General features: G+C 52.4%; 1 protein-coding gene across 1 annotated transcript in view; it reads left to right on the top strand.

Annotated features, from left to right (window-relative positions):
* The window catches only part of TG (thyroglobulin), a 241,234-nt gene that overhangs the window by 209,034 nt on the left and 18,388 nt on the right, over positions 1-13,812 (top strand). The window contains exon 44 of the mRNA XM_088022877.1: positions 13,083-13,264. Coding sequence (XP_087879003.1) covers positions 13,083-13,264 — 182 coding nt within the window. The remainder of the gene's footprint in view (positions 1-13,082; positions 13,265-13,812) is intronic.

Below are 13,812 nucleotides of genomic sequence, written 5' to 3'. Positions count from 1 at the left end.
CTATAAATACTTAAGTGTGCATAATTTTATATTTCTTTGTGAAAGGGTTATAGTGGGGGAAGTTATACAGCAAGCATTAACATCGGCTATCTCAGAAGGTGTAGCAGTGCGAAAAAGGATATTATGAACTTAATATTACTAATAGTACGACATATACCTATGTGCATAAGTTATACATATATGCACATTACATATAACATGCGTGCGTGTGTGTGTGTGTGTATAGATACACAGAGGAAGTGGTGTGTGTGTGTGTGTGTGTGTTGGGGTGGTTTGTGTGTGTGTATGCTTGTTGAGGGGTGGTGTGTGTGTGTGTTGGGAACTGGCTTGTGTGTGTGTGGGTGTGTTGGGGTGGTTTGTGTGTGTGTGTGTGTGCGCGCGCTTGTTGAGGGGTGGTGTATGTGTGTGTTGGGAGGTGGCTTGTGTGTGTGTGTGTGTTGGGGTGGTTTGTGTGTGTATATGCTTGTTGAGGGGTGGTGTGTGTGTGTTTGTGTGTTGGGAGGTGGCTTGTGTGTGTGTGGGTGTGTGTTGGGGGGTGGTTTGTGTGTGGGGGGGTGTGTGTTGGGGGGTGGTTTGCATGGGGGGGTTGTTGGGGTGGTTTGTGTAGGTGTGTTGGTGGGCTTGGTGTAGAGTAGAACTTAGTCACTATTAGCTCCTGTCCAGCTGAGAAAGAACGTTTGCATCTGATCCATCACTGTGTTTTCCTGCCGAGCGCCCACATATTACACAGCCCTGACTTCAAGGGGCTGTAACTTAATTATTGAACCAGACTGACCCAGGAAGCACTGACAAAGTGCCCCTTCTCTACCACGAGCCCTGGGCCTTTCTTCTCTAAAGTAATGAGTCTTTGAACGGCTTTTGATCTAGCCCTTCATAATGTAAGCATAAATCATATACACATGTACTCCTGTACTAATATGCTGAATTTCTATGAAAGAGTCATGAAAACATAACACATTTAAAGCATGAGAAAGAAGTGAATGTTTTAAGATTTATGCTGCCCCCTTGACACACTCCACGCCAGAAACGGTGCTCTGCAGCGTGGGCAGTGTGGAAAGAGACAGCCACTCGCCCTGGACCCTTCCCCAGGCAACATCTCATCTTACATTGCCCTACCACGACGTGGGGATCTTTGTGCAGAAGAGACTATATGCTCACAGCTCTGATTCTTTGGACCGTGGGCTGGCAATGTATCCCAGCCATCTCTGATTTTAGAGAAAGGAAGAACTACTTTCTACTCCCAGGAGCCTGGGGATCATCCTGGACAGGTGGGAGGGTGCAGGTCCTGGCAGCTAGTTCCTATACCCCTCCACCTGCAGGTCTGGCGGTGGGGGTGGGGCTCTTACCGTTGGATCTGGGGCTGTGCTGGCCCCAGTCTGTAACATCTGTATTACCAGCCCATTGTAAGAGGGCTGTGTGGCCATGTGGCTGCTTTGGTCTTCCCTCTTCCTCTCCTGCAGCGTGTTTGGGAGTCTCCCGGCTCTACCCTGATCTCTGAGTCCCCAGCCAGGAGTCTGGATCCAGAGGACTAGGGTCCCTCCTCAGCAATGCATTTTCATTCCTCTCATTGACTTTCAAGGAGATGTTTCCTTGGTGCACTTGCGAAGAAAGATGGTGTCTGCCGAAGGAGCTCACTGCCCACGCCAGGGCATGGCTGGGAATGTGTGCCCTCAAGTCCGGCACCAACATAGGAAAGGTGCGGGGAGGGCATGGCAGAGCAGTGGCCAGCCGTGTTCCACGGTTGTTATCCAAACCCCAGTCCTGGGGCAGAGGCCCCCAGGGCCCATTTACGCCTGGTGAGAGCCTTCCTCTCTTGCTTCCCTTCTCCTCTCGTTCTCTTCTGAACATGCGCTAGTCCACCTGCTGCGACGTTTTGTGAGCCTGCATCCTGCCAAGAACTCATCTGGGGAACTGAGAGGGAGCGGGGGTAGTGATGGTCCAATTGGAAGCCAGAGCCACAGCTGCGATGCCATTGTGTGCTGATGTCTCCTGGACAGGTCCCTCCAGCCCAGCTTTATACTCGCAGCCTGGGCTTTGCCCTTGGACTCTAGATTGGTTTGCCCCAGTCTATTTGCCATCTTCCTTCAGATGTCTCGTAGCTTCCCACTCTTAACATCCAGAAGGGGCTGCTGATTCTCCTGTGCCCCGCCCCAACCAGCATGTTCTCCTCCTGAATTCATCTCCGTAAACAGCAAATCCTGCTTCTGCATGTAGGCTAACGGTCATCATGACTCTGCTCCCCTCCATCCTACCAGCATTGCGTCAGCTAACCCAGCTGGCTCTATCTTCCAAGCGCACCTAGGATCCATCCAGCCTCACCGCCTCTTCTGCCATCACTCTGAGCCATGCCGTCATCTTTCTCCAGGATTAGGCCCCAACTAGCTCCCTGCACCCCCTGTGATCTGTGAGGACCACAGTGGCCAGAACCATCCCTCTACATTATGTCAGATCCTGTCACCCCCCTACTCAAAGACCTCCCATGGCCTCAGCTTCAGAGAAGCCATAGTCTCTGCAATGACCACTACTCGATGTGGCCCCTGTTCGCCCTCTGACCCCACCTCCTGCCACCCCCGCCCTGGCTCACTGCGCTGAATCCCAACTGATCGTTTTGGTGTTCCTCAGATATGCTGAGTATGCTTCCATCTTAGCATCTTGACACATGCTTTTCCCTCTTCTAGAATGTTCTCCAGATAACTCACTGCCTCGCGTCTTCAGGGTCTGCTTCTTCAGAGTATCTGCTTGACCCACCCAGATGGAGAGGACAACCTTATCCCCAGCATTCTCTCCCCCTTACCCTGCTCCCCATCCTCGTCACTTGCACCCCTTGACATACTATACATTTATTTGTCTATGGTATTTCTTCCCCAACTAGAATGTAGGGTTCATGAGCATTGTTTTATCAGTTTTGCTTTCTACTTTATCTCCGGTGCTAGGAAGTGTCTGGTATACAGTAATGGCTCAATGACTCTTCATTAGATTGAAAGAATGAAATTTGGGAGACCTGGGTATGTGCCAGAATCTAACCTAGGCGTCTTCAAGGAAATAATTCATCCCAAACAACCCTATGATCTATGACCTATGATCTATTCAGCTGGGAAAGCAGTTCAGAGAGAGAGCTGAATTCAAATCCAAATCTAACTCCTAGATCTAAGTCCAAAGGCATCCTCTTCTAGGTATGGCCCTCTGGAAAGAGCCAGGTCCTCCCTCCAAGAGTTGCCCACCCCCCCACAACAAGTCTGGTGGGTACCCGTGTGGTCACACAGCTAGAACGAGGGCTGCTGTGTGCAAAGGGCCTCAGAGTCCCACCTCCACTCTCACTGTAGCTCAACCATGACCCTGGGAGGTAGATGCCCATAAACTGGTATTTAACACCGTTTTACTGAGGAAGGCTTCCAGAGGTTTCATGATTGTCCCAAGGTCATCAAACTAGTCACTTGCAAAGCCAAGTCATTGAAGATCCTTTGGCTCCAAATGGGGAGCTTTGCTCCCAATCCCATGTGTCCCAAACCCTAGGACAGGCACGGTGAATGCATCAGCACCACCCGTCCCTTCCCAGATGCAATTGTGGCCCAGAGGAGTCCTCAGAATCCTGGCCAACTCAGGACCACAGCATCGTCATGTAGACACACAAGCAGGAACCCGGCTACCAGTTGCCCTCTACACACAGTATTGAAGTTACTCTTTTATCTCAAAACACCCTGCTCATGCATGACCCTGGGGTGCCTTCCCTTGCCTCAGCCTGCTCATGACCCTCATTCAGACTTGGGTTTGTGGGTTTCTCCATTTCCCCCCAGAAGATTCCAGTACCTGGGTCCAGCTAACGTTAGCTGAGGGCCTCAATCCCAGTGAGTCCTTGTCCTGAATCTTTCTGTATCAGCCCGGCTCTGTGTGTCAGAGGCCGTGCTGGGTGTTTGGGGTATAAGTACACATTCGGTCCCTGCCCTCAAGGAGCTCACAGTCAGGCAAGGAGATGGGAAATGAGCAGAAGTAAATAACTAAAATACAGTGGGGTAGACACTAGAGGGAGAGATGGACATCCTAGTGCGGGGTCTCAAGAGGCACTTGGGGAGGAGGGGGCTCCTGGAGCCACAGTGGCCGCGCCAGCAAGAGGGTCACAGTGATGAAGGAACTGACCAGGACCCCACCCCCCAAGCCAGTAGGAGCACTGGGGCTCCCCAGGACCTGAGCCTTCGTTTCCTTATCGGTAAAATTGGGAAATTACCGGTCCATATCCTCATTAAGATGTTGAATGAAATCATATAAGCAGCCGTGTCTGGCAGCTAGTACATGCTCAATAAATATTAGTTCTTCAAGGTATTACCAGGATTAGTGTCCAAAGCTATTGTCCCCGATCCAGAGAATTCTCCTGAGAAAGCAGGAGTACAAAGGACATACGACCACTGAATCACCTCACCTGACCCGAGCCAGTTTTCCAAATCGTGGCAGACGCACACACATGCTTTTTCCTTATGCCAACCCTGCCTTCATACCATCCAGAGCCCAACCCACAAACACACACCGTCCGACTTCCCAGGGGAAGTCACACGAGCGGTAGGCGTCCCTCCCACCCCGAGGGAGCCCCTGGACCCACCCGTCACTTCAGCAGAGACTCTCCAAATCCCACAGACCAAGGAGGGCGAGCAGGCAGGGCTTCTAGCAAGTCCATGTGAAGACCCTCACCCACCTGCCACCCCAGGCCAGCTATAGCCCACACAGAGAGTCCTAATGACACCAGCAAAGTTAACAACATACCCGTGGAGCATCACGGCTGCCTGAGATGCCTGGAAAGCCTCCGCTCTCGGAGAATGATCTTATTTTCTGAAGTAGCAGCTTTCTGTTGAAATTCATCAGTCGCTGTGGTAGGGATTTTTTTCCCCTCTTTTCTCTCTCTCTCCTCTCTCTCTCTCTCTAACTGGTGAAATTGACAGTCTGCCTACATTAACCGGGCATTAATTTGCATGATCAAAAGCAGATTTGTTCCAAGATGCACTGTTCTGCCTTCCCCTCCAAGCACAAGCATCTCCAAGGAAGGCGAGAAAAAATCAGAAACAGCGCCGCCACCGTGCCCCAAGCTTGGGCAGATGCTGGCCCCGTCCAGGAGCAGGTGGAGTGGGGGCCCTTCGGGGAGCGGGGAGGGGAAGGCAGCCCGTCTGAGAGTTGGAAGCAGCACCTGGCAGCCCGAGGCGCTGGCACCAGCCCCAGCTCAGGAAAATCAAGCCTTTGGTGACAGATTATAGCAGAGAAGCATGCAGGAGTCCCAAGTGAGTGCACACCATTTCCTGAAAAGAGGCAATTGAGTGGGTGGGTGTTAGGGTCCGGACCCAAGCAGGGCATGGCGGGGCCCTGTGGAGAACCCATGACCTGGAATCAGAAAAATGGGTCTCAATTCCTGGCTTCAGTCACACAATTCAGACAAGTTGCTTAACAGGTCTGAGCTGCAGTTTCTTTATCCTTCGGTGGGCACAGTGAGACCAGCCCTGCCTGTCTCCTGCAGTGTGATCAGGAGGCGTCTAGGCAAAGGAGACAGTTCCCCATACCAGGGAGCCCCGTGGGGTCCCTGGCTCCAGGCCACCCTGCAACCCTGCAAGCCCCCCACTCCAGTGCTGTAGCTCCCGGGCTCACACAGGGCACCACGCCTGAGTGTCCTGTGGCCCCACCAGGTGAGATGATCCTGCTCTGTTCAGAGAAAGCCGGAGATCGGTGGGGTTGGCTTATCCCCCCAAAATAGTAAACATATTTTATGACTGCACTGGTAAAGATGAATGGGACATTGTATTATGATGACATTTGATTTTTTTCTGGTCTTAAAAGAAATTGAAAGGAACATTTATTTTGTAGGGCCTAAAGTTATGGGGGGTCCTAGGCACTGGGCCTGCTTTGCTGGATGGAGTAGTGGGCCCCTTAAAGCCACAATAAGTGGAAGAGGCAGGAGCGGTCCACGCCTTAATTCACGCACACGTCCAATGTATACTTACTAAGGGGCTCACCTCTAGGCTGTGGGGGGAAAGTCGTACCCCAACAGATAGAGCTTGTGCAGTTCACGTTCTAGTGAGAGGACACAGACCATGACGTGTGAGCAAATACATTAAGAATTTCAGGTCTTGACGGGCGTCTGGGTGGCTCAGTTGTTAAGTGTCTGATTCTTGCTTTCGGCTCAGATCATGATCTCAAGGTCCTAGGGTAGAGCCCGGTGTTGGGCTCTGTGCTCAGTGCAGGGTCAGCTTGAGATTCCTTCTCTCCCCCCGCGCAACTCTCTCTCTAAAATAAATAAACAAATCTTAAAAAAAAAAAATCGGATCTTTGAAAAGCGCTGAAGAAAATGGAAACACGAATCCAAGGAGCTTTGGCAGGGAGGACTGAGACCTGAAGGATGAGGTGGGGCCAGCTCTGGGGAGATCCGGGTGAAGAGCTAGTGCAAAGGCCCTGCAGCAGGACTTGTTTGGAGGACATAGAAGGCCGGAGGGCTAGGAAATGCCGTGGATAATGGAGGAGGGGCAGCAGAGGAAGTGGGATGTGTTGGAGGTGACCCGTCAGATGAGATCTCATCGGCATCAGGAGAGTGATTCTGTTCTACTTGCAATGGGCAATTACTGGAATGTTTTACACTAGGAAGTGATTATACTGATTAATCTTTTTCTTTTCTTTTAAAGAGCATTCTGGCCACATAGAGTTGACTATGGGGAGGTGACAAAGGAAGTAGAGACCAGATTGCCCTGTGTTGGGAGGTCCAGGGAGCAAGCTGATACTTTAAATAAGGATTGCAGGCATGGTAACAGTGAGAAATAACCAGATTTGAGATAAACCTTGGATTGGCCGTTGGGTATACATGGTGGGAGTTCAGGAGAAAGGTCAGAGCTATAGATACAGATTTGGAAGAAAACCAGGAAAATGTGATGTCACAAAAGCCAAGAAAATTGTATTTCTGAAGGGAAGCAGAAGTCAAGTGTCAGATGTCATTGAGGGTGGCGTGAGCAGGGGGGCAGAGGTGGGGCCGCTGGACCTGACAGGGCATGGGTGATGACGAGGGCCATCTCAGTGGAGGGGAAGGGAAGGCTGATGGGGTGGGGAGCGTGGGCAGTGCAGAAGTGGCCACTGTGCTTCCAGAACCCTCTGCACCATCAGCTCCGCCAGATGCAAACCCTCAACCAGTTTCCGTGCGGGCAGTCTGCTCACTGATGAGTTGCCACTCTGATTTTACCAGCTCTGTTCCACGGCAAGAACCATGTCATGTTCACTTTGGATCCCCAGTTGCTGGCCCAGGAGGCCTTTAATTCATGTTCGTTAAATGAGCAAATGACTATTTGTTTTTATCTACTTCAGAGCTCTAGAGAATTCTGGGATTCTGGGGGCATTCATTCACGTATGCATCTTTCCATGCACACTTGCAAGAATCAGGTGTTGAACTCTGAAAGGCTGCCTGTTTTTTCCTTTGGGGAATCTACTCTGGGTCTCTTCTTCTCAAACCTATGATGTCATAACCGTTCTGCATAACTTCAAGAGTAACCAATGAACAAAAATTATGTAAGGACCTTCTGTGTACACTTCTCTCTGAATCCCCACCTGCCAGATATCGTCAGTGTTTCTGCCCCAGGATGGGGTAGAAGCTGATGAGAGCATGAGCAAGGGTAGGGTAGGTCAGGAGGATCCGATAGGATGGTGGTTAAGATGTGTTAGGAGGAGAATCCTCAGGATCGGGGTACAGTAGCGTGTTGGGGAAGGTGGGGGAGTAGGAGGGGTCAGCCAACATCTCTCTTTTAATCAGGTGTCTGGCTATTGGTCTTAGTGATTGAGGATGGGAAAATAGCAGGGGAAGGTTCTGGAGCTGGGGAAGAACACATGTAGATGATGAAGTTCAATTGTGTTCATGAGTTCGAGGAACCTGAGAAGTTCCCAGGAGCTGGGAGATATTGGATATGCGGGTCTGAGGTTCAGACTAGAGAGAGATTTAGGATTCATTAACCTGCCGGTTATTATCGAAGCAAAGGGAAGAAACGGTACCCCCACCTCTCAGCATATCTGGACGGAAGGGGAAGAGAAGGGGGCAGGGATGGCGGCTGGGGGACCTCAGCATTTGAAAGTGGGCAAGAGAGCAGAAGGGTTCATTCCAGAGACAAGCCTGAAGCAGAGCAGGTTAGGGAAAAGGAGATGAGAAGATTGTCAAGTTGGGGTGGGGGAGGGGGCCGGGACGGGAAGGGTGGAAGGGCCAGCATTGCCCGAAGGGGGAGTCAAGGGGTGACATCAGTGACCCCTGAGGGAAACTGGGTAGGGGGAGGACAGGAGCCTGACAGCTGTGGGGACACACTTACTGAGTGCGCGCCCCAGAGCTGGCAACGCCGAGGTGAGACGGACAGGACCATCCTCGGTGGGGACACCCGTAGGGCATTTGGCTCTCGGGGGGGGGGGCGGAGTCACGGAGAGGGGCACACTGAAGGTCCTACAGGAGAGGATTCACCCAGTGACGCCAATGAAGAAGTGCAAGGGAGGGTCCCAGAGCCCTGGGCAGGGAGGCCTCAGCCTCATGGGAAAGAAGGGGGATCTCTGGGTCCAAGAAGAAGGAGGGAATTCAGGAAGGGCTCCAGAGGGGCATTTCCCTAAGAATAAGAGGGCCAGCCGTGGGGGTGTGGGGAGAGCTCTGAGGATCGCCTTGGGGTTTGAAGCCACATCATAGGACTGGAGTGGCAGGGGAAGGAACCAGTAGGCAGCAGTGGCTAGTGGGCTCCTTACTGGGGCCCCAGAACAGGGGGCGCCAACTCAAGGACACCCGGCAGATAGCTGTTCTGCCTCAACCCCCACATGGACCCCCATCTCCAGCAGGCGGCACCTGCAGAGCACAATGGAGGACACTTCTCCTGGCCCCTCCTGAAGCAAAAGCAGGATGGGGCCACACCAGCTGCTCAGCTCTCCATTCCCTCTGCCTCACCGCTCTCTCCTCTGCCCTCATCCTCTGCACTGGCCACGCTCGCCTCCACTCCTCACCCAGCTGCCCGCACCCTAACGCTCACCTCCCCGAGTCTTGGCTCAGCTGTCCTCCACAAGGCCCACCCTGAGGATTCCATTTACAAGTTCAACCCTCACCCACCAGCATCCCCAGGCCTCTTCCCTGCCATGCTGCCCTTGTCTGTGCCGTATCCTTTTCACCACCAAACTTTCTCTATTACACAATTTGCCATGTGTCCGCCAGGCTCTCCAGCTCCACTCAAAGCCCCCAGAGGGCAGAGAATTGAACTTGTATCGTTCCCTGATGCATCTCAAATTCTTCGACTCGCTCCCGGCAGGTGTCGGTGCTCGATAGAAATTTGTTGCATGAAATCGTGAATGGAAGGTAAAGGCCCTCCAGCAAAACTTTCTCCATCATGTCTGTCAACCCTGCAGTGAACATAAGGGCATTTATTTTCAATAATGTCCTGGCTAGAGGGGCACCTGGGTGGCTCAGTTGTTTCAGCGTCTGCCTTCGGCTCCGGTCATGGTCCCAGGGTCCTGGGATCGAGCCCCGCATCGGGCTCCCTGCTCGGCGGGAAGCCTGTTTCTCCCGCTCCCACTCCCCCTGCTTGTGTTCCCTCTCTCGCTGTGTCTCTCTCTGTCAAATAAATAAATAAAATCTTAAAAAAAAAATTATTTACTGGCCAGAGGAGAGAGAGTAGGAATATGTATTGTCGCCTATTGTGTCAGCCACTTGGTATCACTAATTCACTCGATTCTAACATCCACCCCAGGCACAGAGAGGAATATTCACCAGGCAAATTTATTGATGGCAATTATCTCCTGAGGTCACACACCAGAGCCGGGTTCAAACCTGTGTCTCTCAAATACAGACCCCACGCTCCGTGCGCTAGGCCACGAGGCATTCCAGACCACGGTGAAGCCCTGCACGGTCTCGAAAGTTTCCTACGGGCTCTAACTGTTCGGTAGGACATATTAACACACGCACAGTCCTTTTAACACACGCACAGAGGACGTGCCAGTTCCTGACGGCCCTTAACACAGCCCAGCCTGTAGTGAACCCACTTCCTCGGCGGATTGCGCCTGTAATTACAGCTTGTGGGAGTCAGTGCTGGGCGTCACGTGGTGGCCCCCATCCCTCCTGCTGACTCTCTAATTAAACCAGCAACAGCATCTGCGCTTAGGTCCTGGCCAAGAATGAGGAGATGCGGTTCTTGCTGGAAACGGGCCCCCTTCGCATTCCCACGTGCTCCCCGGGGCTGGGGACCTCATGTCAGCCGTCTCTAGAATGTTGACCAGCCAGCGAGGCCGCGCCCCGGCTAGTCTCAGCCCGGCTCAGATCCCCTGGAAATAGGAAAGCAATCACAGTCTCATGGGAGCCCAAACCGGGCCCTTCCCTCTGGCTCCCTAGCTGTGGAACTGTTTAGACTATTTTATGGTAGAGGTACTTCTAGCCGTGTCCAGGCTTGGTGCCCTGCCCCTCTTAAAAGCTGCCTCATTGTGAAAATAGTTTCCAAGGAACTCATGTAGGCGCCCTACCCGTTAGGTGGGGCTGGTCATTCCGCAGCAGGGGTAAGGAAGAGGAGTTTCCCAGGGTTTGGATCCACGGCCGATGGGATCAACATTGATGAGGTCTCTAAGGCAGGGTCTTCCCTGACCCATGCGGGCCGGGCACAAGATTGCATCTACAAATATCGAGCAACGGTTACACTCAGGCTGAGAAATCGGTAGCTATCATTTCATTTAGCTTCATGACAGCTTTATGAAGAAGGTAATATTCCTGTGCCCATTTTACAGAGGAGGAAATGAAGGCACAGGAAGATTCAGTAACTTGCCCAGGGTCACACAGTTAATAAGGGGCGAAGCTAGCATCCAAGCCCGGGTCTCTCCAACTCTGGGATCTGAACCCAAGAGGTTCAACTCTTGAGTCTCCTTGTGGCCTCAAGCCTGTGTCCTCTCTACAAAGGCCAGTGTCTTCACTAACCATTGGTCCGACACGTTTGCTGAGCACCACCTATGACTAGGTGCCTGGCACTGTACTGAATCCCACGCACCCCTTTTGCTACATGGTCATTCTGGAGCCGTAGACAAGCAAACACCAACAGCATGTGGGGATTGAGCACAGCATTTTGAGCATGTGCTGGGCCCCCTGCCCTGGCCTGGGGGCAGCTTAATAATCCTCACATCTGTTGCCCATGTGCCCAGAACTATGCTCAGCCCTTTCAACGTATGTTGTGTTGGAATTTGGAAGTGATTCTGTGCAGTTTCCCAATTCACGTGTGATTTTGATATTTCGGTGAAACAGGCATGTTCAATGTTTGGCAATAATTGGAGATATGTGCACAATTTCTTTATATTCTATAAAGATTTTTTGATATCTAGAATATAAATATTCTATAATATTTCTGTTATGAGATATCCCAAACACTCAGAAAAGGACAGAGAATAACATAATGCAGTTTCTCCCCTGAACTACTATTAGGTTGTGAAGTCAGCTCAAGTGATTGCAGGTAAGCATTTTGAACAGGTTAGACTAGAGGCCTCAGCCCTGGAACATACAGGAAGAGCCTCGAGCATGAATGTCCTTCACGGACATTATTCTAGACCTCTGTGCACACGCGCATGTGTTCTGATCCATAAAATGTCTTTCTGACTACAGATCATGGTCAAAAATCCTTGAAAGTCATTGATATAATGACTACTGTTGTATTCACCCTACATTTTTAACAGATATTAGTATTTTGCCATAGTTGCTTCAGATCTTTTCCCAAGAAACACATGTTATAGACAGAATTAAAATGGTGCTCCCCTCCCCTCACCTCTCCTGAGCCGGTGGACAAGGCTTGGCTTAGTTACTCCACCGACTCGTCTGGCCCCTCCTGCATGAGCCCACCGGCGTCGGCTGAGAGAGTGTCTCAGACAGGAAGGTTTGCTTCCTGGTCATACCCACACCTCGAATTCTAATCACAGGTCCTGTATGCTTGGAAATGTTTAGAAAAACAATTTAAACATGCCAGGGTGTCTTGATAAGCAAATCGTGCTGTTGATATAGGAGCCTAGAAAGATGTAAACACCCATCATAGGACTGAGCAAGGGCCCTGGGGTCTGTGCCTCACACTTGAGAGTGGCATCTCTGACCTGCTGCCCCTTGTCTTCGGAAATGAGGAAACTGAGTCCTTGGCAAGGCAGATGGTCCTCCCAGACTGCCCTGATGCAGAGAGCAGGAATGTTGGGACAGGGAAGGAAGGAATAATGGAGGGAGGGAGGAAGGAAGGAAGGAAGGAAGGAAGGAAGGAAGGAAGGGAGGGAGGGAGGGAGGGAGGGAGGGAGAGAGGGAGGAAGGAGGGAGGGAGGAAGGAGGGAGGAGAGAGAGAGAGAGAGAGAGAGGGAAAGCAAGCAAGCAAGCTAGCTAGCTCCACATGGACACACATCCCCAGAGAGCCGAGAGCCTTCCCTGACTACTCTATAAAAACTAGCCCCCGCCCTATCCCTGTCAACCGGGTCTGTTTCTCTTCGTAGCACCCTGGTAAACTGTACAATTATTCGCTTCCTTCCCCTCTGCCCACCAGAATGTGAGGCCTGTGCGGGCAGGCAGCTTCGACAGCCTGCGCCCGGCTCCTTCCCAGGCCCGGCACGCAGTTGGCCACGGACGGAGAGGATGTTCATCGGTGTAAACGTGGGCGGGAAGCATTCGTCTGTTGATGGATCCAGTCGGTGGATGAAACTGGAGATAGCTCTCTTAACAAAACCAGATGACAGGCCGGCTGAGGGAGCAAAGGGGTCAAGCACAGGGTGACCTGCACCAGCTTGCCACAATGGCTCGCGTTTATTGAGCACTTACTGAGTACCAGGCACCACTTTGAGCCCTTCACGCGTGTTTACCCTTTTGGTCCTCACCGCAACCCCACACGGAGGACGCTCCATTGTGTCTGTTTTCAGGCAGGTAGAGGCAGACACGGGGGCGGGGGGGGCACACGACCTGTGGAGGGTCACACGGCTAGAACAAGTGGAGCTGGGATTCGAACCTGGGCAGCACCACGTCCCACCGATTCCCAGGGAGAAACTTCTGGAGCAAGTGTTTTTGGGAGACTGACTCCAGCCTTTCAGAAGCTGACTGGGCATTTCCCTGTCTCTTTTTAAAGCAATTTGAGGAAAGTCAAGGCCGGACCAGTAGCAAAACAGCCTTTTACCAGGCGCTGCAGAATTCGCTGGGCGGTGAGGACGCGGATGCCGGCGTGCAGGCCGCGGCTACGTGGTACTACTCCCTGCAGCACTCCACCGACGAGTATGCCTCCTTCTCCCGGGCCCTGGAGAACGCCACCCGGTGAGCCGCCTGGGGTCACAGAGGTGCCCCGGACTGTGCTGCCAAGGGACAGCTTGAAGGGGGTTGAGACCCCCTGCCCGCTGTGGTCTCCCCACCCGGGAGGCTGTGGTTTCCAGTCACAGAGTCACTAGCTCAGAATAAAACGCGGTCCCGCCCACTGGGATCTTGGGGACCACAAAGGCTTTAATTATCCCTGTACTGGAGAGCTCTTTCCAACTATGGAGCCAGCAGCTGTTCCTAGAGGCCCAGCCCCAGACTGGACTCTAAGAGCTCACAGATGTCCCAGTTCTGGACCCTGAGAGGCTCATCACCCAGTCAGGACTGGGTGTTGAAAAAGCTCAAGGCTGAAGTTCTTCTGGCCCCAGCTTGGCCTCTAGCTGCCTTGGAAGGCATCTGTGCCCCGGGGGCAAGAGCTGAAGTGTGAGGGAGGGCAGGTAACCAAGGAAGGCCTCACTGAGGAGGCAGACTCCGGTTCCCCCTTAGCTCGGGCCCTCATGGCCTCCTGGCCAGGCTCAGGCAGCGGCCTCCCTGCCTCTCCTTGGCAGCAC

This window comes from Eumetopias jubatus, unplaced genomic scaffold, assembly GCF_037043125.1.
Source record: "Eumetopias jubatus isolate StellerSeaLion01/CBP00866 unplaced genomic scaffold, mEumJub1_p1.0 scaffold_4, whole genome shotgun sequence".
In the NCBI taxonomy this organism is placed as follows: Eukaryota; Metazoa; Chordata; class Mammalia; order Carnivora; family Otariidae; genus Eumetopias; species Eumetopias jubatus.
This window is presented reverse-complemented; position numbering and strand designations above follow the sequence as displayed.